General features: G+C 47.7%; 1 protein-coding gene across 4 annotated transcripts; it reads right to left on the bottom strand.

The window, feature by feature from the left end:
- Window positions 1-187: 187 nt before the first annotated feature.
- On the bottom strand, window positions 188-25,028 carry ZNF543 (zinc finger protein 543). Of its 4 annotated transcripts, none has more exons than XR_009491229.1 (6): window positions 24,652-25,028; window positions 17,414-17,540; window positions 12,709-12,804; window positions 8,822-9,931; window positions 7,412-7,687; window positions 188-275 (listed from the first exon to the last, which is right to left on the bottom strand). XR_009491229.1 is itself a non-coding variant. In XM_005219811.5 (5 exons), exons 1-5 carry the CDS (start codon window positions 24,664-24,666, stop codon window positions 7,683-7,685), a joined length of 1,353 nt encoding a protein of 450 aa, XP_005219868.1. In that variant the 5' UTR covers window positions 24,667-25,028; the 3' UTR covers window positions 6,782-7,682. The 4 variants fall into 4 exon arrangements, 2 of the variants coding, with proteins under 2 accessions (XP_005219868.1, XP_059733248.1); XR_009491230.1 differs by lacking the exon at window positions 188-275 and adding an exon at window positions 1,020-1,129; XM_005219811.5 differs by lacking the exon at window positions 188-275 and having other exon boundaries at window positions 6,782-7,687.
- Window positions 25,029-25,623: the final 595 nt, after the last annotated feature.

Here is a 25,623-nt window from a genome sequence, read left to right as displayed (position 1 = left end):
CATGAAAGACCCTAAGCTAGGGGTACCCAAGTAGAATATGCCTGATTCTTTACCCAAAGCAACTGTAAGATAAATGCTTGTCTATTCAGTGCACTAAGCTTTGGGGTAATTTGCCAGGTAGCAACAGATAACTAAAAGAGGGACTTACCCAGCGATGACACAAGTGCGAAATTCTCCAGCATCACATCACGGTACAGGAGTCTCTGAGCTTCCTCTAGCAGCTCCCACTCCTCCCGGGAGAAATACACGAACACATCCTCGAAGGTCACACCGCCCTGCCACGATGGGGACAGATAAGCTGGCAGGGAGCATCTCTCCCCAGAGCACCCCAGGTCCCTCTCTTCCCTAGTCTCCCAACTCAGAGGAGACGCCCGACTTTGCACCACACGGTAGTTGCTCTCTCCTCTTTTCCCTCTGATTACTGCGTGCAGCCCAGAGCGAAACCAGGCAGGTGGGCAGACAGAAATACTTCCTAAGCTAAGTACAGTATGACGGGCCTCAAACTCTCTCCTGCCAGCCTGTTGTCCTGGTGTCATCCAAACTCGCGCTCACCTTCTCCCACCAGTCCCCAGGACTTGGGTCTTAAAGCTCTTGGCTCACAACCCTCCCGGGGCTCCCTGCCTCACTTCCACAGCCTCCTCTGTGCAGCCAGAGGAAATCTATGTAACGAAATGTGTTAAATCACCTCCACCTTCTCTCCAAACTTTCAGAAGGGAGGTCTAGCTCCTCTGGCTGTCATTCCAGGTCCAATGTAGACCCTGATCACTCCCAACTCAGGCTCACCCCTGAGAGTCGGCACATGGCGCCAAAATTTACTCCCGTGGTTTTCAGTTTAGGCATCTATTCATATGCCTGAATTAGGTACCCTACCCCAGAAGTGACTCCCTCCAGAGACCTGCGACCAAGAACCGGGAGAAGGGAAGGCAGAGTCCCAGGACAAACACCAGCAGCGATGGCCAGGAGCGCGGACTCTGAGGCGCGGCGCTGGGTGACCCTCCACTCACCTGCGCCGGGTTCATCAGCGCTGCCGCACCTGCCACTGCCACGGGACACAGTGGGCGGAACGGGGCCCCGAGAGGCGGGAGACCGGGGCAGACACCTCGGGCCGCGCCTCAAACTCCAAACCTCGCTATAAAATGAAGTCAAACAACAACAAAAAAATGACGTCAAATGCCCGAAAGGCCCAGGCCGCCGTCCTCGGGGCCCTTGGTGACGGAGCGCGGGTGGAGGCCTGCAGAAATGTGCAGTCTCGGCGCAGGCTGGCAAACGCGAGGCGCGAAGTCTCCTGTCCCATAGACGGGGGCACAGTGTCACGGCGAAGGTGCCGGAGCTGGGGCGTCACGGCTCCGATGGGGTGCGGAGACAGGCCCGCTATCTCGCTCGCCTTCCCCGCCCAGCCCTAGAGACACGGTCCCGGAGCTGTGCTCCGGTCCACGTGGTCGCTTTTCAACCATCAACCGCTCCCGGAAAGAAGCTCTACTGCAACGAGACCGGAAGTCCCGCCCCGAGGCCGCCGGAAACGGCCCTTCCCGGACTGTGATTGGCCCAGGGGTGAAGGCGGAAGTGCCGATGGCATCCGCCTCTGTGCAACCCCAGCCTGTGCCCACGCGCTTGCGCCATTTCCCTTCTCCTTGGCGACTGCCCCTCGGCACCACGCGAAGAGACTGGGAGATAACTTAGCTTCACTTTTCCTAATACAGGGCGGGGCTTCCTCTTAAAGGACAGTGCCCAAATTGCCATAGGCCTGGGGGCAATGCCCCGCTTTCTCTGATCACTGCAGGACTTAGGGCCCCATCCAGACGCAGGGCATGAGGAACTCGGGCTGGTGCTGAGCTCACAAGCTATGGATAATTCTTAAAGAGATGCGAATGCCAGACCAACTTACCTGCCTTCTGCAAAATCTATATGCAGGTCAAGAAGCAACAGACAATGGACACGGACCAACAGACTGGTTCAAAATCGTTTCCAGCAGTCACGTATGGATGTGAGAGTTGGACCGTAAAGACGGCTGAGCGCTAAAGAATTGATGCTTTTGAGCTGTGGTGTTGGAGGACTCTTGAGAGTCCCTTGGACTGCAAGTGGATCAAACCAGTGAATCCTAAAGCAAATCAATCCTGAATATTCATTGGACGGACTGAGGCTGAAGCTCCAATACCCTGGCCATCTGAAGCGAAGAGCCGACTCATTAGAAAAGACCCTGATGCTGTGAAAGATTGAAGGCAGGAGAAGGGCATGACAGAGGATGAGATGGTTGGGTGGCATCACCGACCTGATGGATATGAGTTTGAGTAAGCTCTGGGAGATGGTGAATGACAGGGAAGCCTGGGGTGCTGCAGTCCACGGGATCCCAAAGAGTTGGACACGACTGAGTGACTGAACATTACTACTGTCATTAGTATTAACATGGGGCTTCCCTGGTGGATAGGACAGTAAAGAATCTACTTGCAATGCAGAAGACCCAGGCTTGATCCCTGGATTGGAAAGAGCTCCTGGAGAATGGGGCTTCCCTGGTAGCTCAGATGGTAATCAATCTGCCTGCAATGTGGGTCTGAGACACAGGTTCGATCCCTGGGTCAGAAAGATCCCCTGGAGAAGGGAATGGCAACCCACCCCATGAACAGAGGCGCCTGGCAGGCTGCAGTCCATGGGATTGCAGACACAATGCTTTCACATACAAGGCTGTGAAAGGCTAAGCCATGGATACCTCTTTGCAAGAATGTTGGCATTATTTATGAAAATATGATTACTTGACTTGGCAAGGAACCTCTCAGATACTGGGACTTCCCTGGTGGCGCAGATGGTAAAGTGTCTGCCTACAATGTGGGAGACCCGGGTTCGATCCCTGGGTCGGGAAGATCCTCTGGAGAAGGAAATGGCAACCCACTCCAGTACTCTTGCCTGGAAAATCCCATGGATGGAGGAGCACGGTAGTCTACAATCCATGGGGTTGGACACAATTGAGCGACTAGACTTTCAGACTTTTCAAACTCTCAGGTACTGATTAAATGCTTTACATAAAAAGCACACATTTGTATGTAATATTTTGCATAGACCTTTTTTTCTACCCATATTTAGTTATCTCTAAAAAGCAGGTAGACTTCTTAAACTACAGGTAGGCACGATGCCCAAAGAGTTGCATTATTACAATTAAGAGTCTGATCTTGGGCACATCAGGACTAAGTGCCCTCAGGTCCAAGTGGAGTGGAGTCGATGGTTTCACGTTTATGACATGGTGACATATCATCAAGCTCCCAGTAACCAGGGCCTCCTTCTTGCCCTCCTGTCCTCCTCTTCTGACCCTGAGGACTGGCAGACTTGGGTACAAATACGTGATGATGAGATGGCCCAGCTGGAAGCTCAGAGGCTTTTCAGGTCATCGGGACCTATCCTCATCAAGACATCATTACCATCAACCCACCTTCTGAACCTACAGCACCCAAGGGAGCACTAAGTCCTGGGGAGGTTTGAGATTGAGAACCACTGAGAAGATTCCCAGAAGGGTGCACAAATGCAGGAACAATTAAGACACGCATCCACAACCACTTCTGCCTGTATTCATGTGGCCACAACTCATCCACATGGTCCGAGAGTTAACTGTTAAGGAAAGCTGGGACATGCTGACCTCCTAGGCATCCAAAAAGAAACAACGGGGTTTGTTAGTCATCTAGTCAGTTTATGTTGCAATCCATTAATCTGGTTACCAGACATATTATTTCTCCTATGTATTCTACACAGTCATCCTTTTATTATTCCAACAACTCAAAACCCTATCTAATTACTGAGCCTGTTAGAATTTCTAGGATGTGTTGTTCTTGTACCATGTTCAAATACTGTTCCTTAATACCAGGAAACTATTAACACAAAATAAATCACCTCCAGTCACATACAACATAGTGGGTCCAGGACATAGTGGAAGGATGTACTGAAAATGTTTCTCAAAAAGAGAATGAAATAGTAGATAACTCACCCACACAGAACACAACACTGTAAAGCAACTATACTCCAATGAACTACATTTAAGGCCAAAGGAAATGATCCCAGGTGAAAGGTCCGCAGTGACAGGACCAAAGACCCAAGAAAAGGGCACCTCTGAGTAAATGCAGGTAATTCATTATCTATGTAAAACATGAACAATATCTTGTTGAGGAGAACAATGAAATTACCACGCGATCCTCAATAATATCCATTACATCGTGCAAAAGGTTAAGATATTAACTTATACTTTGTTGTGTTAAAGACATGTATTATAATTTTTAACCTTAAACACTAATAAAACAGAAGTATATACATTACCAACTAAAAGTGAAGTTTAGAATGTAAATAATTTTTAAAAGAATGTGTAAGACACAGAACTGAAGCAAATATAAGCACAATAGGAAGATGCATTTTAAATCAGATATGCCAGCTATCACATGAAATGTATATGTAATAAATGTTTGAATTGGTCGTCAGTAGTTTTGAGTAGGCTGAAAACTATCCAGCAATATTCAGTTTATAAGTCACAATTTTGAAGATATGTTACAGAGATAAAGCAAATAAAAATTTGGAAAATAAATATATTAAGTTATTAAATAAATTCAAAATACAAAAGTGTGTATTTGCATCTGAAAAATAGATTCAGGAAAGAAAATAGCAGGAAGACATTTTAAAATTTGTATACAATCTTAAACCTCAATTTATGTAAAACAATTTTACTCTAAGAATAAAAAGTTACATCTATAAATTGAAACATCTTAATGCTATCTCAGTTATTTTTATAAGGCAGGAATAACATTGGTAAGGTTCTACCAGGTTCATACACCAAGATGAATAAATCTGGCCTGATAAGATACATATAGAACTGCATACACTAAATGCAGGATGTTTTCTTTTTAGCACAAAATAAATATATATAAAACTGACAATACACAGACCATAAAAAAAAAAATCTAATTTGCATAGGATGAAAAAAAACAGTGAAATAAAACAGGACACAGATTAGTAACAGAAGATGTGAATGAAAACATCTAAAGATGTGCTTGAAATTGTTACAGAATAACCTATGCCTGAAGGAAGCAAAGATCATCAAAATGTGCTTTTTGAAAATAATCACATACTCAATGCCAACTGGATAGGGCTTTTATAAGCAGTATAAAGGGCAGAATTCCAACAGGCTAGGAGAAACGGACACTATCTGGCCTTATCTTGAGAATATGGGCTTGCACTAGTCACCTGCCTTCTCTGCACCTCAGTTTTCTAATCATTAAATTGAAGAGGGTCTCTACCGTCCTTTGAAGTGCTCAAGTCCTATTATTCAAAGCATAATTTTGCTGTTTTTAAATCATTATAAGATATTCAACTTGAAACTTTGCTTTTCAATGTATCAAAGCTAATGACATCCCTACATATTCTCATGAAGTCCAGTTAATGAATTCCATTAAATGGAATCTCCAGGCCAAAATGGTTTCACCAGAGAATTCTACCAAATATTTAGAGAAGAAAGAAAACCGACTCTCAAAATCTCAACTAGGCTGGGAGGGAAAAAGGGAGAAACACTCAAAGGTCATTTTGGGAGGCCACTATTATTCAGACAGCAGTGCCAAAAAAAATAGGCCAATATGCTCACGATTTTACACATAAAATTTCTCGACAAAATACTGGCAAAAAGAATGTGTGTGTGTGTGTTCCATATTCTGTAACTACAGGGTTTGCTGCAGAAATGCAAGGCTGGATCAACATTCAAATCCAGTCAGACAATCCATCATATACACAGGCTACAGAAGAAAAGTCATATGATCGCATCAGCTGAAAGAGAAAAGGTATTTGACAAAATTCAACACCAATTCATAATGAAAGGTCTTTGCAAATGAGGAGGGAAACCTACCAAACTTGGTTTTAAAACATCTACATAAAATCCCATACTGTCATCTTATTTAATGATCAAGCAACACTGAATGCTTTCCCCTTAACATTAAGAACAAGACATGGGTGTCCTCTTTCATCATTTCTATTCAACATTGTACTGGAAGTTCTGGCTAGCAGAATAAAGAAAGAAAAAGGAAATAAAAGGGATACACCTAAGGAGGAAGAAATAAGATGCTCACTATTCGCAGGCGTTATTCGCTCAGTTGTGTCCAACTCTTTGTGACCCCAGGGACTGGAGCCCACCAAGTTCCTCTCTGCATGGATTTCCCAGGCAAGAATACTGGAATGGCTTGCCACTTTCCTGCTCCAGGGATCTTCCCAACCCAGTGATTGAACCTGGGCCCCCTGCATTGCAGGCAAGTTCTTTACCATCTGAGCTGAGCTGCAGATAGATAACTTATTGCTTATGAAGAAAATCCTGAGGAATCTGCCCACAAAAAACTTGCTAGAACTAATAAATGGGTCCAGCAAGGGCATAGGATACAAAGTCAACATATAAAAATTAATTATATTTCTCAATAACAGTAATGACAATGATAAAACTGAAGTTAAAAACTCAATAAAAACCTAACAAAATATGCTCAGGATCTATAAGCTGAAAATTATAAAACACTTATGAAATAAATCAGAGATCCAAATAAATGAAGAGACATACCATGTTCATGGAGTGGAATACTCAACATAATAAAGACGCCAAATCTCACCAAAAATGATCCATAGATTAATGGAATTTCTATAAAAATCCCACAAGATGTTTTTAATATATACACCAGCACATGTTAAAACTTAAACAGAAAACCAAAGGAAAAATTGACATGGGAAGCTAAATCAATTTTAAAAACTATAAAGAAAAAAAAAACCATAAAGAAGATGGAAGTACTTTATCCAATTTTAAGATTTAATGATAGCTACAGTATTCAAGATAATGTATTGACAGAGGTTTAAATACACCCATCAGTAGGATAACATAAAGAACTCAGAAACAGTCCAAAAATTAATATGCCCAACAGATTTTTTTTTCACTAAGTTCAATTCAATAGAGGCAGGACAGTCTTCTCAAGTATTCAAATGGTGCCAGAACAACCGAACATCCTTAGCAAGACAAACACAAGCTAAACTGCACGTGGTTAACACAAAAAGCAACTCAACGCGTATCAGAGATTTAAGAACCTAGAGCTTGCTGAAGACTTCTTAGACAAGACATGAAAAGCATGAAGAGTGGCCTTCACAATAACGCCATAGATTAACACAACAGAAATGACATGGCCTACGACGGCCATACAGAACTAGACATCGAGTCATTTGAAAAGCCCTGAGAACGTTCAGAGTGAATACGTGATTATTTTTATGCCTTTCTGTACAGTATATTTCTTAATGTGAGGTAATAATACTATCACATGTTGCTTAAAAAAATAAAAGGAAGGAATCTCAAAATACCCTGACCAATGACATTAGTCATCAGTCCTTACACTGGGACTAAGCCAATGGCGACACGTGTGGAACTCACCTGTAGCTGTACTGACACAAGCTCGTTTCAGTCGGTGAAATTCTAGTCACTTTACTTGACAGTGAATCTTCACACAATCTTTTGTAAGATGAAAAATGAGATTCCTTCTCAATGTAGTGCTATCATTTAGCTTAGTTTAGCTGTGTGTTTTGTTCTGTTGTGGCTGCAATTCAACTTCTAGAAAATCACTGAAGTGTTCGTGAAGCCTAAGAAGAATCAGAGGGAAGAACTGGGATTCATCTGGGAAGGTTGCACAGTTATACTGTCCTCCTCACCCTACGACAAATAAAAAGATAAATAGATTAAGTATGAGTGCCAGCTGGTTAAAGACACATGACACATTATGTTTCAAAAATATCAATCATTTCAGTAAAATGGGTTCATCCATACATATATCTTTATCTCCTTAAATATTAAAGTGTATTGTAAGTCAAGCCTTCATATTTCTCATAAAGATACAGGCTACTCAAGGGTAGAGACAATGCTGTAGAACAAAGCTGTGTGTGTTAGCTGCGCAGTCGTGTCTGACTCTTTGCAACCCCCCAGACTGTAGCCTGCCAGGCTCCTCTGTCCGTGAAATTCTCTGGGCAAGGATACTGCAGTGGGTTGCCAGTTCCTGCTCCAGAGGATCTTCCCAACCCAGGGATCAAACCCGGGTCTCCTGCATTGCAGGCGGATGCTTCACTGTCTGAGCTACTAGGGAAGCAAAAGTGACTTTCAGTGAATCTTTTCAGATGCACCCTCAGCTGTTTAACTCTCCCGACAGTGGACAGGAGCGCGTGTGTATACAAGATAAAACAGAAGGAACGCGGCCCTCTGATCTCTGCAACAACACTCCTCTTACCTCAGGTAAACTAAGGGACGACAAACTGCCACAGGCTCGTCATGGAAATCTGAAAGCTGTGTTTGCACTTCTTCTTCTCTTCCATGTCTCTTCCTCTTTTGTTTAAATACCCGAGATAATTTTGCAGTGTAAACTGAGGAGGAAGATGTGCCTGAAGGCTTTGCTAAGTGCACAATAAAGATTGGCTCACTCTCCCGTGTGAATTTTCAGATATAGAATAAGTTTCTAGGCTGACTCCATTTCTAACCTGATTCTTTAGATGACAACTGATATCCTGCAAATAGATTTTCTCACAGGGAAGAAAAATGAGGGGATTTCTCTTTGGTATGAATGATCAGATTCTGAGTAAGATGTTTCCTTGGCAAAAGATTTTCCTCAGGGGTTACATGCAGAAGTCTTTCCCCAGAAAGAGTTCTTAGAGGTTCAACTCTAAACATGGAACGAGGTAAGTGTGCGGGGTTGTCCCACATCTGTCACACTGACAGGGCTTCCCCCAGTATGAACCCTTTGACGCTGAGTGAGGGATGAGCTGCGACTTAAGGTCTTTCCACACTCGCTTCACTCACATGGCTTCTCTCCAGTGTGGATGATGGAGTGTCGAACAAGGCTTGAGCTCCACCAGAAGGTCTTCCTACATTCCACGCATGTGTAGGGCTTCTCTCCACTGTGAATCCGCTGGTGGCTGCTGAGGTATGCTCTGCGGTTGAAGGCCTTCCCACACTCCGTGCACTTGTAGGGCTTCTCTGCACTGTGGATGGTGAAGTGCCGGCTAAGGCTTGACCGACTGCTGAAGGCCTTCCCACATTCTTTGCATCCATAGGGTTTCTCTCCAGTGTGGGCCCTTTTATGTAAGATGAAAGTGGAGCAGTAGACGAAGGCCCTTCCACACTCGGTGCACACATAGGGCTTCTCCCCGGTGTGGATCCGCTGGTGCTCCTTGAGGTACGACTTGCGGTAGAAGGCCTTCCCGCACTCGAGGCAGTTGTAGGGCTTCTCCCCGGTGTGGATGATGGAGTGCTTAATGAGTCTAGTGCTGTCACAGAAACCCTTCCCACACTCACTGCACTCATAGGGCTTCTCCCCGGTGTGGATCAGCTGATGCGTTGTGAGCTGTGACCTGCGGTGGAAGGCCTTCCCACACTCACTGCACTCATAGGGCTTCTCCCTGGTGGGGATCAGGTGGTGCTGGAGGAGGTGTGTGCTCTTGCTGAAGGCTCTCCCATACTCTGTGCATCCATAGGGCTTCACTCCAGAGTGAAGCTGCTCGTGTCGAACAAGGAAGCCATGTGTGTTAAAAGCTTTCCCACATTCCCCACACTTACAGGGGAAGTTCCCTTCATGAGTCAGGGGTCCTTTCACCAGCCCACGTGACTCCCGTTCATAAAGAATGTCTCCTGGAGGGACTCGCTGCTGTGCAGTCCTCGAGGGCAGACAGTCATCTGTCCCTAAACCATGATGATCAGGGTTTACTTTCCCAGGGAGTTCCTTCCCCTGGGGGCCTGTCCCTGGTCTTAGGGGACCTTCCCGCATCTCCAATGGCCTATCTGCATCCTTGGTTTGCTCCAGCTGGGAGTGCCCTGAGGCCCGCTGACTTGGTCGTTTCTGGGGCGAGACTTCCTCAGATGGGGCTGGGTGGGAAGGGGCAGGCTGTGGGGTCTCAGGTTTTGTGTTGTCACCTGGAGGGAAGACAATACACAAAAAGGCTCGTAAGTGATGGCAGTGTAGAAGAAACTAAATCACCGTGGCAGTGAGAGTCGGATGAAGACAGTGGCCGTCTTTTCAGCCTGCTGTCTTTTCAGGTCTCTGAAACTCAGGTTTGCAATTTCTTTCTTTCTCCTGTTTGAATTCTTGAAAATTTTTAAGGGAAAGCCCAGGGGGAGAGTATGGACAGGGGACAGAATGTCTGGAGACTAGGAGGGCAGACAGAGGGCTGACGACACTGCGTGTGGTGAGTGTGCTCCAAACCACACCTCATGGTGCTCTGCACAGGGGAGCCAGCAAAGGGTACCCAGAGCTCCCAGATGGGAGACAAGAATGGGCTGCGGAGGCTTCCTGGTAAGGGCAGACCTACGGATGTGGTAGAGAAAATTAGGAGGTTCTTTCAGCCTTAGGAAAGAGAACGAACACACACACAGTCTTCCAGAACCAAGGAGCTGCCCTGCATGAGAACACAAGGTTGGAGAGAGGAGGGTTCCTGAGATGGGATTAGTGTCCTTACGAGAAGAAAGAGGAGACAGCTTGCTCATGAGGACAGGATGAGAAAGCTGTCATCTGCACACAGAGGAGCGGGCCCTCCTCAGCCGGGATCTGCCAGCACCTTGATCCAGTCTTCCCAGACTCCTGAACTGACAGACACAAGTCTGCTGCTTGAGCTGCCTGGGCTGTGGCTTTCTTTTCACAGCAGCCCACGCTGAGACAGGAGGGCATGAGCAAGGTTCTCGTACTGGAGTCTAGGGATGTTAAGTGCATTATGTTCAAAAAGAAATGAATGAGCAGAGAAATAATTTCATTCCTACATCAATCAGTCAAGGTCATTCATGAATCAGTGACGACAATGAGCCCATAGAACGATGAAGTGAAACCTGTACCTGGGCTCCACCAAACAGAAGTTAGAGGTCATGTGAGTATTATGGTCTCTGACCACAAAAACCTAGGCCCGAATTCCAAAAGAACTCAACGTTAGCTTTATGGCATCTGGCAAGGTACTCAAATGTCATAGGCCTTCATTTCCCTCTTTTGAAAATTAAAGCTAAAGCGAGAACTTGTAGGACCGCTGTGAAGACGAAGCAACACACCGCCTATGCCGTGGGCAGCAGAGGGCCAGACACGGCAAAAACGTCAGTCAATCAGACGCAACTTTTCATTATGGAGTAGTCCAGTGTGTGCACCGGCCTAACCGGGAAGCATGCCAACTGAAGGTGGGAGACCACGAACGTGTGGGTTAACCTTGGAGAGTCATTTAAGAACAAAAAGATGATCCTGTATGCAGGACAGCAATGGAGACTCAGGCACAGAGAACAGACATGTGGAAACGGGGCAGGGAGAGGGTGAGAGAGCAGTACTGGAACACAGACATCACCGTGTGGAAACAGCAGCCAGCGGGAGGCGAGGACGGAAGCCACACAGAGGACACTCCGTGAAGGGGAGCATTAAGGATGGAGCAGCACAAGGGCCAGGCTCTATTTTTGACATGAAGATGGGCTGAGGCCTCGGGGCCTGGGGAGAGGCTGTGGGGGTCAGTGTGGGAGACAGGACAGACAGACAAAGGGGCACAGCAGAGGCAGGGAGAGCAGCCAGGAGCGTGCTGGCACCACCCAGGCAGAAGCCGAAAGCCTGGGCTGAGGGTGGGGCCGGGTCTCATACAGCTGGTGGAGGTGACGGACTAGAGGCGTGCGTGCCCAATGGCCAGGGCTTGGTGCCCCTGGATGGAGGCGCTGGTGGAGACAGGGGTGCCGAGGAGCCGTGTGAGGTGCGCCTGCCTCCTGACCTGCACGCAAGGCAGGAGGAGTGGGCAAGGTCCGAGCTCTCTCTCGGGCGTGTTCAGTGTGAGGAGCCTTGAGGTTTAGGCAAAGAGGACAGAAGACGAGAGCAAGGGGTTGCCTCTGTCCGCTCAATGCGGGGAGCGTCGGTGGTGGAGGTGAGAATGGCTCCTGCTGTCCAGGAGGAAACGTGAGACACTGCCCTGACTCAAGAGCAGTAGTCCCATGACACCAACAGCTCACGTCTGCTGAGCCACTCTACGGTCAGGCCCAGTGAGGAGCAATTTCACACACAATCCAGTACATCCTCTAACCACCCAATGAGGCAGAAACCACAACTGCAGTTTTCCTGAACCGGACAGAGTGTAACAAACCACGCTCACCAAACCGTGTCTTTCGTCTCCGTGGGCACATGCAGCCTCTCTTCCCAGCCCCGGGTACCAGATGACAAGGTCAAGTTTCGAGTCAGTGGAATGTGGGGGAAAACACCGTGTTGGCAATGGCTGTGACACCTTCCCTTCTTCTCTGTCACCCCTGCGCCAGCTGCAGGATGCCAGGAACCCTGGAGGGCCCACACGAATGACGGAAGGCAGCCTCCCTGAAGAACTGCCTGCTCACAGATCCCACGGACCCACGCGGTCCTTGGCTCAAGAAGAGCCCTTTTCCGTACACTGTGCCGTGGAGATTGGTTTGAGCAGCTGGGTTTACCTGGGCCAAACTCACATACAAAGACCACGGAGCACCCTTGGGCCGCAAGGCTGTGTGCTGCGTTACACCTAGTCTGTAAGCCCACGCTCATGGAGCCGAGAGCCTGAACTGACCTGACACACCCCACACCTCCCGGCAGCGTCGCAGGGCAGGGCAAGCACGGGTTCAAAGGCGGCAGGGACCTTGCGCGCCCAGAGTGGCCATGACAAGAACATTCTCACAGAGCGGACGGGCTGTGACCCCCCTAGCCAGCTGTGGGTACTCACCCGAGCAGGAGCTGGGGGTGGGCCCGCTCCCTGATGTCTGTGACTCAGGGCCGGGCTCCACTGGGGAGATCAGATCTGGCTCAGGCAAAGGACATCCTGTTCACAGAGAAAAAAAGACAATGTGGGGAATATGTGGGAAGAAGAAAGAAGCCTCTCAACCGAGACCAGGACTGCAGGGTTTGGAAGAGACCCCAACATGTGGCTGCTCCCCTCCAGGCAAACAGAACCCTGCGCCTGGGAAACATGTGAGAACACCACCCTCAGTCCCCAAAGACGGCAGATGTGACTGCCAGCTGCCCAGACAGGACCCCTCCCCGATCCCCAGAACCCTGCACTGCTCAGACTATTTCCTGAAGACTTTACCTAATTCAGTGGAGTCAGGGTCCTCCTCTGCCTCCCTGAACACCAGGAACACCCAGGGTGTCCCGTTACCAGCACAGAACAGGTCAGACAAAGTCTGTGGGGAGAGGTCCAAGTACCAGTGGACTTAAACGCTCCCCAGGTGCTGGCGCCAACCTGGCAGCTGTGGAGTCTGGTCTCCATCGTCCCACAGACGGCAGCTAAGGCCCACAGGTGACCATGTCAGCTGCTCCTGCCCTCGGGAAGCATCTCGCGAGGTCTGTAGGCGACTGGCCTGCACACCGGGACCAAGGATGTGGAGAAATGGACGCCTGGGTTGGCTCCCCCACCTGGGAGCCAGCGTCCCCTCTGAGCTTCTTAGACAACATGATGCATTTCCTTTGGGCACAGACTGCCTGAAGCTGGTCTGTCATGTGCAACCAAACACACATCAACAATGAGGGGGTCAGGGATGCAGAGAAGTCGCTGGCGGAGGGACCGGGACCCACACAGAAAGTGCACCTGCAGATCCTAAAGCAGAGCCCAGGACTCACCAGTCATCACTAGGCAGATGTTCACCCCATCTGCTTATGTGCTCAGGGACAGGGCAATGCAAATTAAGGAGTCTGCCCTTTGGCTGTCAGGAGTCATGCCCCCTGTGACCTCAGGGCCTTTGCATGTGCTGTCCTGGCAGCTGGAAGGCTGTTTTTTCCCAGTTTGCTCCGACTAGCTTACTATTCATTCTTTGGGTCTCAGCTCAAATGTCACTTCCTGAGAAGATTTCACTGAACTGTGGCTTATCCCAGAGACCTTATCCCCTTCATAAAAATTAACTCAAAGTGGATCACAGATCTAAATGTAACACAAACCCATAAAACTCCTGTAAGATATTATAGGAGAAAACCTAGGTGACTATAGGTACATGATACCTTCCTAGATATAACACCAAAGGCATAACCCATGAAGGAAATGATGGATAAGCTGCACTTCATAAAAATTATAAACTTCTGCTCTGCCAAAAGATATGAGAGGACAAGCCACACACAGATAGCAGAAAATATTTGCAAAAGACATACCTGATAAAAGACAGTTGTCCAAAAATACAAATATTTCTTAAAATTAGACAGTAAGAAAACAACCCCATTTAAAAATGAGCCAAATACCTTATCAGACACCTCCCCAAAGGCAAGAACAAAGACCTTAAAAGACGTCTCACCAAAGACAACATACAGATGGCGAATAAGCGTATGAAAAGACGCTCCACAGACTGTCGTACGTTAAGGCGCTCAGTTCTGTCCGACTCTTTGCGACCCCACGGACTGCAGCACGCCAGGCCTCCCTGTCCATCACCAACTCTCAGAGTTTGCTCAAACTCGTGTGCATCGAGTCGGTGATGCCATCCAACCATGTCATCCTCTGTCGTCCCCTTCTCCTCCCACCTTCAATCTTTCCCAGCATCAGGGTCTTTTCCAATGAGTTAAGTTCTTCACATCCTGTGACCAAAGTATTGGAGCTTCAGCTTCAGCATCAGTCCTTCCAATGAATATTCAGGACTGATTTCCTTTAGACTGTCATCAGGGAAATGCAAATTAAAACTAGACACCAGCGCACACCTACGAGAAGGGGTAAAACAGGAACACTGACAACACCAAAGGCTGTGGAGGATGCTGAGCTCCAGGAACCCTCATTCCAAGCTGGTGGGAATGTAAATGATGCCACCATTCTGAAGTCTGGTGGGTTCTCAAAAAAACTAAACATACCTTCACCACAGGGTCCATCGATCATAGTCCTCACTCTTTACCCAAAGGTCCTGAAAACCTACGTCTGCCTAAAAACCTGCCTGCCTGCACACGGACATTTACAGCAGCTTTTCTCATAACTGCCAAAATTTGGAAGCAACCTAGATGTGCTTCCCTGTGGCTCAGCTGGTAAAGAATCTGCCTGCAGTGTGGGAGACCTGGGTTTGATCCCTGGGTTGGGAAGATCCCCTGGAGAAGGGAAAGTCTACCCACTCCAGGATTCTGGCCTGGAGAGTTCCGTGGACAGTCCATGGGGTCCCAAAGAGTCGGACACGACTGAGCGACTTTCACTTTCACTTTAGATTTCTTCAGTGGGTAAGTGGATGAACTATGGCACATCCAGACAATATCACTCAGCATCAAAAAGCCATGAAAGGACGTGAAGAAACAGGTGCCCGTCACTGAGTGAAAGAAGCCAATCTGAAAAGCCTAAGTACTATAAGATTACAGCTATGTGACATTCTGGAAAATACAAATGAAGACAGTCAAAAAAGATCAGTGGCTGGTGAGGGTTGGGGGTGAACAGAGAGGACTTTTAGGGCCACAAAAATAATCTGTACGATACTATGGTGGATACATGTCATCCATCCAAACTCACTGACTACCAAGAGTAAACCCTAATGCACACTATGGACCTCATGTCATTATGTGTTAATGTAGATACATCAGCTGTAACGAATGTACCATGTAGGGAGAACACAGATAATGAAAGAGGCTATGATCCCTAGGAGGAGGAAATGGCAGCCCACTCCAATATTCCTGCCTGGAGAATCCCATGGACAGAGGAGCCTGGTGGGCTACAGTCCATGGGGTCACAAAGAGTCGGACATGACTGAGTGCCTAAACAACAACCCATGCACCAGTGCAGGGAGCTGACTGTGGGAAATCTCTGTACTTCCTCTCAATTTTGTGACCCTAAAACTGACTTTAAAAAAAGTCTTAAAAAAACATTATTTACAGGTATAACCATATTCCAGGGACTATGCCAAGCAATTTAATTTAAATGCATTAAAAAAAAGAATTAAGTTTACGAACTAATTTAGAAAAGAAACGACATACGTATCTAAAATATTGAGTCTGTTCATTCAAGAACAAGGTAAATGTCTGCACAGATCTGTGTCCTTTTAGGTCCTAAGCAAAGTACTATTTTGACCGTCCTTGTGGACCTTGCATGAAAAATTCTATTGCAGGATTTCCTTACAGCACCCACGTTAAGTACATACTGCAATAAGCACCATTTTACAGATAAAGAAACGGGGGCTCAGGCAGATGAAATGACCCGCTGCAGCCATGACATGAATGGAGGTCTACTCACCTCTGGCACCCGGCCTATTTAAGTACAGAGCTACCCAGCACTGTTTCAGAAAATGCTGAGTCCAAGCGTATGACCCTGACAAGGAGGGTGATGACGTCATTAACGGCAGTGACAGCAGCGGGGGTCCACATCGGCTAACCCGCACTCGCTCACCCTCAGGACTGCTGGCCATGGGAGGAAGACGCTGTGTTACTTCAGGAGATACTGCCTATGCGATAATGGACCCACAGCAGCGTTCAGTCACTTGCCCAGGGACACACCGCTCACGGACAGGGCAGCAGAGCAGGGATTCGCTGCCAGGGGCCTCGCACCAGACCTGGTCTCCCAAGTGCTCCAGTAAGAGGGAAACGGCAAACGGTGGGTGTGAGGCCAGCAGCCTCAGACGAGTGGCTGTGGTGGGGAGAGGGTGACACGAGCAGGGGAGTCAGAGCGCAGGAAATGGGGCTGGAGGCGGGGGCGGACCTGGGGACACCTGAATTCAGTATTTCACAAACTACTAAAAATAAAAACTTGGGGTGGGAATCCCACACCGTGATTGGATCAAATAGAGACACGTGTACAAACATCAAGTATCACTTACTCTTGTCAAGATTTCACAAAAGAAAGGACTCACGCCACCAAAAAATGCAAGGAGAGCTGTTCACGATCAACATGTGCCTTCTGAGTGGATCAAGCTTTCTGAGGGACTCATGCCAACAGCCCTACTTTCCTTACCTTCTGAGGACAGTGTGTGGGAGAAGGACACGAGGAGAGCATGAACACAGGCACAAGACAGACATGCGGAAGGAAACAGAGGTAGGGGGTGCAGGCATCAGAGAGCAAGCACTTGGAGACTTACTTCCTTCTGTAAAGTAGCTGCAGCGGCAAAAGAAAAAGGAAGCACTGCAAAAAGAAAGCGACACGGCGAACCCACAGAAAGGCAGAACGGGAGCCCCAGAAGCCAGGGCAGAACACGCTTCTCTAAGTCACTGCATCGGCCCCTTAGGCAGCCCAGCGGGAATTCCGACCTCCGGGTTCTGTGAGATGCCCCCATTCTGTCCCAACACACCCTTCTCCTTGGGCTGTGACCAAAGGCAAATTAGGCTTCTGGTCCAACCCTCCCTCAGTGAGACCTACGAGGTCTAGGCAGGAAGGGCTGAGAACAGAAAACAACTGAAGCTCTGGGGGAGGAGGCTGGCTGGGCCGCAGAGGCTTTCTCAGACCGCTGGACCTGGAGCCAGAGGGAGAAGAGAAGCAGAGTGGGGGGCCTTACCCAGAGACACCAGGAGCCTGCAGGTCTCCAGCATCACCTCCCAGTACAGTGTCCTCTGCATGGGGCCCAGATGCCCCCACTCCTCCTGGGTGAAAGTCACAGCCACGTCCTCGTAAGTAACAGGCACCTGGAAAGTCAAGAGGCAGCGGGGTTGGTCTCGGGGCTCGTGGTGGGATCAGAGCCCATTCCTCTCCATGGCGAAGGCACAGAGACTGGACACCTCCTACGGGCTGCGCTCGGCGCGGGACACAAGGCGGTGGCCACCACCTGGGGTGACTGCAGCCACGGAGGAGACGGAAGCCTCCCATGTGGGAGCCGATGGAGAGCGACACAAGGTCAGCACCGTTTGCAGAGGCTGTGGGGCACACAGGGTTAAGGGCACAACGATGTCAGAAAAATGAGAAAGAAAAAGGGTGCAAATGTACATGAAATCCCAGCACCAATAATGATCACAGTGACAGCACACAGGCCCCAACGGTCCCCACTGCGTGCCTGCCTCATGGCGAGCGCTTTGCATGTTTTGTTGAAGTGACTGAGAGTCCCCAGCTCTGAAGCCCGTTTCTGAGGTCTGAATCCAAAGTCCTAAATCAACAGTTGCCTGTGGAACGAACTTGGGGCCGCGCTTACTTTCTCTGAACCTTGAATAATTTCTGAGTCAACACAAAGACTCTCATTGAATGATAACATTTATGAGAACGAAAGAAAAAATATTTATAGCAGAAACACTGGGTGACTGGCCACATGACTGGCTACTGACCCCCATGGGGCCAGTGCTGCCATCAAATTCATGTTAGTAATGGGATCTGAAGCCCAGGGAGCTCAACCAGCTCACCCAGAGTTTACATGAGCTGAGAGCAGAGGCGGGATTTAAACCCAGGTTCCCTTGACCCACTGGCAGAGTAAAACCCAGTTAACGAAGACGTGAGATGTTTTAAGTAAACTTCGAAGTTATATTCACTTCAGCCACCGCTGAAAGTAGTTCTGCAGACGTGGGCAGAAGAGCAGACTCATCATCGCCCACCTCATAGGAGCGTGACCCAAGGCGGTGATACCTCCATGAAGTGGACGGGCCTGGACGGGCTCCCGTTGCTGTCTGAATCCTGGAGACTCCCAGGGAGAATCCACAGGAGCCACCCCTGCTCATCTCTACCTGAGACCTGACAGTACGTGTCCCGGAGGAAATGCCTCGGGACCAGGGACCAGGAACTGAGGAGGACGATGCAGGCTGTAGTCAGGCCTCGGATGGGCTGTCTGTCTGTCCTGGCTGAGCAGGATGGAGCCTCCAGCAAATGAGCGCACTGTCTGGCCCTCCCAGGACACGCCTGCTGGAAATGCTCTCAAACAGTATTGCGGGAGTAAGACAGACAATCAAAGATGGCTCCGTAAGGCGGTCTTTACTTCTGTAGAAGGGTGCGCTACAAAAGACTGGGAGTAAGCACACGGAGTGGGAAATCTGCTGTTTTCATTCCTAAAATGCAGGTTCCCTCCTCCAGCCGCTCACAGGCTGAGAGTGACACAGTTACAATCTTCCCGGAGGCCATCTAAGTTTTTGATTGGATGATTTATAGTAACTATTTTCCCCACCCTTTTAGTTCTTTCCTCATGTCCAGGATAAAGCCCGTGAAATTAGCCCGCCGAAACATCCTGGTGAGGAAGGAGAATCAGGGAGTGAAAAGAACAAAGGATTGGCAACTAGCTGCCATTTTAGGAATCTTATTTATAAGCCGGGTATACACCTTTCTGTTCAAGTGTCCTAAGAATGAACCGCTTTTTATTTCTTATAACTTCTCCTTTGCTAGAAAAGATCGTATCTTTCTCACATGTCTCAGCAGATGGGGGAGCGGGGAGGATCCTGGCAATTGTGTAGACCCTCTGAGGGCTTCCGGAACAGCCAGCATGCTTTGCCTTTGGTCCACACACTTCCACCTCCCGAAATGCTATGTTCCTGGCTCAGGCCAAAACTGTCTACCAGAAAGAAGCCTGCCTGGCTTGCAAAGTTTACTTTATGGGTATCATCTCCAGGCACTCCAGGCACGGTTCCAGAGGAGAGAGTGAACGTACAGGCTGTGGTGTGACCTACCGTTTGTTAGTTTCTGCTACTTAAGAGCTGCAATAGGGCCTCCCTGAGGGTCCAGTGGTTAAGAATCCACCTTGCAATGCAAGGGACAAGGGTTTAATCCCTGGCCTTGGAAGATCCCTTCCCTTCATGCCTTGGAGCCACTAAGCCCGTGCACCACAACCACTGAGCCTGTGCTCCAAAACAAGAAAAGCCACCACACTGAATCACGGAAAACTAATCAAACTGATCACACAGATCACAGCCTTGTTTAACTCATTGAAACTATGAGCCATGCTGGGTAGGGCCACCCAAGATGGATGGGTCATGGCGGAGAGTTCTGACAAAACGTGGCCCACTGGAGAAGGGAATGGCAAACCACTTCAGTATTCTTGCCTTGGGAACCCCATAAACAGTATGAAAAGGCAAAAAGATATGACACTGAAAGATGAAGGCCTTAAGGTGGTAGGTGCCCAATATGCTATTGGATAAGAGTGGAGAAAAAACGCCAGAAAGAATGAAGAGGCTGAGCGAAAAGCAAAAACAAGGCCCAGCTGTGGATGAGTTGTGATGGAAGTAAAGTGCGAGGCTGTAAAGAACAATATTGCATAGGAACCTGGAACGTTAGGCCAATGAATCAAGGCAAATTGAAAGTGGTCAACGAGGAGACAGCAAGAATGAACATCTACATTTTAGGAATCAGTGAACTGAAATGGACTGATGTGAGTGAATTTAATTCAGATGACTATTATATCTACTACTCTGGGAAAAGAATCCCTTTAGAAGAAATGGAGTAGTCTTCATAGTCAACAAGAGTCTGAAATTCAGCACTTGGGTGCATCTCAAAAACGAGAGAATGATCTCTGTTTGTTTCCAAGGTAAACTATTCAATATCACAGTAATGCAAGTCTATGCCCCAACCACTAATGCTGAAGAAGCTGAAGTTGAACGGTTCTATGAAGACCTACAAGACCTTCTAGAACTAACACCAAAATAGATGTCCTTTTCATCAAGGGGACTGGAATGCAAAAGTAGGAAGTCAAGAGATATGTAGAGTAACAGGCAAGTTTGGCCTTGGAGTACAGAATGAAGCAGGCCAAAGGCTAACAGAGTTTTGCCAAGAGAACGCACTGGTCATGGTAAACACCCTTTTCCAACAACACAAGAGAAGACTCTACACATGGACATCACCAGATGGTCAATACCGAAATCACTTTGACTATATTCTTTGCAGCCAAAGACGGAGAAGCTCTATACAGTCAGCAAAAACAAGACCTGGAGCTGACTGTGGCCAAGACCATGAACTCCTTATTGCCAAATTCAGACTTAAATTGAAGAAAGTAGGGAAAACCACTAGACCATTCAGGTATGACCTAAATCAAATCCTTTACGATTATACAGTGGAAGTGACAAACAGACCCAAGAAATTAGATCTCATAGACAGAGTGTCTGAAGAACTATGGATGGAGGTTCGTGACATTGTACAGGTGGCAGTGATCAAGACCATCCCCAAGAAAGAAAAAAATGTGAAAAAGCAAAATGGTTGTCTGAGGAGGCCTTACAAATAGCTGAGAAAAGAGAAGTGAAAGGCAAAGGAGAAAAGGAAAGATATATCCATCTAAATACAGAGTTTCAAAGAATAGCAAGGAGAGAGAAGAAAGCCTTCCTCAGTGATCAATGCAAAGAAAGAGAGGAAACCAACAGAATGGGAAAGACTAGAGATCTCTTCAAGAAAATTAGAGATACCAAGGGAACATTTCATGCAAAGATGGGCTCAATAAAGGACATAAACTGTATGGACCTAATAGAAGCAGAGAATATTAAGAAAAGGTAGCAAGAATACACAGTCGCACTATAGAAAAAAGATCTTAATGACCCAGATAACCATGATGGTGTGATCACTCACCTAGAGCCAGACATCCTGGAAAGTCAAGTCAAATGCGCCTTAGGAAGCATCACTACGAACAAAGTTAGTGGAGGTGATAGAATGATGTGTCATTCTGTGCTTTGAATGCTGTGAAAGCGCTGCACTCAATATGTCAGCAAATTTGGAAAACTCAGCAGTGGCCACAGGACTGGAAAAGGTCAGTTTTCATTCCAAACCCAAAGAAAGGCAATGCCAAAGAATGTTCAAACTACTGCACAATTGCACTCATCTCACACGTTAGCAAAGTAATGCTCAAAGTTCTCCAAGCCAGGTTTCAACAGTACATGAACCGAGAAATTCCAGATGTTCAAACTGGATTTAGAAAATGCAGAGGAACCTGAGATCAAATTGTCAACAGCCATTGGATCATAGAAAAAGCAAGAGAGTTCTATAAAAACATCTACTTCTGCTTTATTGACTATGCCAAAGGCTTTGACTATGTGGATCACAATAAACTGTGGAAAATTATTAAAAAGAAGGGACTACCAGACCAACTTATTGGCCTCCTGATAAATCTGTACGCAGGTCAAAAAGCAATAGTTCGAACTGGACATGGAGCAACAGACTGGTTCCAAATTGGGAAAGGAGTACGTCGAGGCTGTATATTGTTAATTATACAGTTAAATACTTAAATATGCAGTTAAATACTTATATGCAGAGTACATCGTGTGAAATGCTGGGCTGGGTGAAGCACAACCTAGAGTCAAGACTGCTGGGAGAAATATCAGTAACCTCAGATACACAGATGACATCACTCTTCCGGCAGAAACGAAGAGGAAATAAAGAGCCTCTTCATGAAAGTGAAAGAGGAGAGTAAAAAGCTGGCTTAAAACTCAACATTAAAAAAACTAAGATCACGGACAGCATCTGGTCCGAGCACTTCATGGCAAATACATGGGGAAACAATGGAAACTGTGACAGACTTTATTTTGGGGGGGCTCCAAAATAACTGCAGATGCTGACTGCAGCCATAAAATTAAAAGATGCTTGCTCCTTGGAAGAAAAGCTATGACCAACCTAGACAGCATATTAAAAAACAGAGACATTACTTTGCCAACAAAGGTCCGCCTAACCAGAGCTATGGTTTTTCCAGTATTCGTGTACAGATGTGAGAGTTGGACTATAAAGAAAGCTGAGTGCTGAAGAATGGACGTTTTTGAACTGTGGTGTTGGAGAAGACTCTTGAGAGTCCCTTGGACTGCAAGGACATCTAACCAGTCCATCCTAAAGGAGATCAGTCCTGGGTGTTCATTGGAAGGACTGATAATGAAGCTGAAACTCCAGTATTTTGGCCGCCTGATGTGAAGAGCTGACTCATTTGAAAAGACCCTGATATTGGGAAAGATTGAAGGCAGGAGGAGAATGGGACAACAAAAGATGAGATGGTTAGATGGCATCACCAACTCAATGGACATGAGTTTAGGTAAACTCCGGGAGTTGGTGATGGACAGGGAGGCCTGGCATGCTGCGGTTCATGGGGTCGGGTCGCAAAGAGTCGGACACGACTGAGCAACTGAACTGAACTGATGATGGTCAGCCACATATAAAATACATATTCACTGAAGTTTAAAGTACCTCAAAATTTAGTAAAGTATCTAAAATTAAAACAAATTTAATTTTGTATATACGGTGGTCCCATACCAGACCACCTGACTTGCCTCTTGAGAAACGTGTATGCAGGTCAGGAAACAAACGTTAGAACTGGACATGGAACAACAGACTGGTTCCAAATAGGAAAAGGAGTACGTCAAGGCTGTATATTGTCACCCTGCTTTTTAACTTATATGCAGACTACATCATGAGAAATGCTGGGCTGGAAGAAGCACAAGCTGGAATCAAGATTGCCGGGAGAAATATCAATAACCTCAGATATGCAGATGACACCACTCTTATGGCAGAAAGTGAAGAGGAACTAAAAACCCTCTTGAGAAAGTGAAAGAGGAAAGTGAAAAAGTTGGCTTAAAGCTCAACATTCAGAAAACAAAGATCATGGCATCTGGTCCCATCACTTCATGGGAAATAGATGGGGAAACAGTGGAAACAGTGTCAGACTTTATTTTGGGGGGCTCCAAAATCACTGCAGATGGTGACTGCAGCCATGAAATTAAAAGACGCTTACTCCTGGGAAGGAAAGTTATGACCAACCTAGATCGCATATTTAAAAGCATGGACATTACTTTGCCAACAAAGGTCCATCTAGTCAAGGCTATAGTTTTTCCAGTGGTCATGTATGGATGTGAGAGTTGGACTGTGAAGAAGGCTGAGTGCCGAAGAATTGATGCTTTTGAACTGTGGTGTTGGAGAAGACTCTTGAGAGTCCCTTGGACTGCAAGGAGATCCAACCAGTCCATTCTGAAGGAGATCAGCCCTGGGACTTCTTTGGAAGGAATGATCCTAAAGCTGAAACTCCAACACTTTGGCCACCTGATGGGAAGAGTTGACTCATTGGAAAAGACTCTGATGCTGGGAGGGATTGGGGGCAAGAGGAGAAGGGGACGACAGAGAATGAGATGGCTGGATGGCATCACTGACTCGATGGACATGAGTCTCAGTGAACTCCGGGAGTTGGTGATGGACAGGGAGGCCTGGCGTGCTGAGATTCATGGGGTCGCAAAGAGTCGGACACGACTGAGCGACTGATCTGATCTGATGGCTTCTCTTGCTCCTCGGATTAAGTCGCCACGCTTTTTCATGCCTCCTGGCCATTTTACAAAGGACCAGATATATGGGTTTAAGATTAATGATCACCAGTTGTTTTGCTCTCAGGCATATGGAACAGAAGTTAATTACTTCCCTGGATCTGAGTGCTGATAATTTATCAGACTAAGGACACAGTCCAGGAATTCCGGACAAAGGGTTTATTTAGCTTTAGGCTAATGGAAAGTGAAAGTGAAGTCGCTCAGTAATGTCCGACTCTTTGCGACCCCGTGGACTGTAGCCTACAACGCTTCTCCGTCCATGGGATTTTCTAGGCAAGAGTACTGGAGTAGGTTGCGAGATGTTTATTGAAAACAAGACCCAGGTCTCAGAGTTGTACACTGACTGCCTAGCAATTTCTACCTCAAAAGCCTCATTTATCCTTCACGCACTGATGACACACCTGACCGAGACAGGCAAGGTGCTAAGATTGAGGATAAATGACAAGCCTCTTGTTGCAAATAAACAAGGACAATGAGAAACCCGACGGCTACGTAGCCTCCTCTTCGCCCAGGAGTCCTCTCCGAACCAGCAATGCTAAAAATGCCGTCCACTCACCCGCCTCGGGTCCATCCACGCCGCCGCGATCGCGGGGTCTTGTGGAGAGCGTGGGGCCAAAGAGGCGGCTCCAGGATCCACCGCCCGCCGGCCGGATCCTGCCTAGGGCGGGCCACGCTTAGGCGGACCTTCGCTCTCCGAGCCTCAGTAGCCCAGGCGTAGAGGCCCAGGCTATCGCGTCAGAGCTGTGGGGATGGATCGGGACCCCGGCGAGCGCTCAGGAGACACCCCCGTGACGGAGGACCCGGGGGGGATGCCAGGCTCGTACACTGACCGACGCGGAGGTGAGATACAGCTTCCTCACCGGCCTTTCCAGCTCCTGCCGGGGAAATGCGGCCGGGCCGCTTTTTCCGTCCTTACAGCCCCAGGCACGCGCTGGACACCGACTGATGACGCACAGGCATTAAAAGGCCCGGAAGTCCCACCCCCATCCTCAGCTGTCTTTGGCCCAGTACCGGCGCAAACACGCGGCGCTCAGACTTCTGGGTAACGTAGTTTTCTTCCGTGCAAACCAGAAAGGAGTATAACACTCGGATCCTGACCCTGGAGTTCTGTCATCTGCTGCTTTGTGTTCATCCCCAGTGTCACTTTCAGGCTCCCTGTGTAGAGCCTTGTAGGCCCTTACGAGGACGTTGTAATATGTTTCGTGCGTGTTCTAGAAATATACCCAGGAACTGTTGAATCTACCACAGTAAGATACTCAGAAATGGTAATAACTGACACAAAGGGGCAAATTTACGCTCCACAGATCCCTAGAAACTTGAGACGGGAACATCGCAAAGGGCCCAGCGGGGAAGACCGGGACGGGTCAGGGGACAGAAGCAAACAAAGCGCGACCCAGAGCTTGTTTTCGACAGGAACGGCGAGGCAAGGCAGGATAACGGCTTGGTATTGGCTAGTCTGAATACTGTCAAGCCTTGGAGCATGGAGGCTGTCCTTATTTGCCTGGCACAGGCCGTTAGGGGGATGAGA

Source organism: Bos taurus, chromosome 18, assembly GCF_002263795.3.
Source record: "Bos taurus isolate L1 Dominette 01449 registration number 42190680 breed Hereford chromosome 18, ARS-UCD2.0, whole genome shotgun sequence".
Lineage (NCBI taxonomy): Eukaryota > Metazoa > Chordata > Mammalia > Artiodactyla > Bovidae > Bos > Bos taurus.
The sequence above is the reverse complement of the archived record's forward strand: the minus strand, read 5'-3'. Positions and strand labels throughout refer to the sequence as shown.

Bases quoted from the DNA above. Each gene is read 5' to 3' on its own strand.
- ZNF543 (XM_059877265.1), bottom strand. The intron at 12,805-17,413 runs GTAAGGCCCCCC...CTCTGTGAACAG, and splicing joins CAGGCTCCTGGTGTCTCTGG to GATGTCCTTTGCCTGAGCCA. The intron at 9,932-12,708 runs GTGAGTACCCAC...TCTTCCCTCCAG, and splicing joins CACCCCCAGCTCCTGCTCGG to GTGACAACACAAAACCTGAG.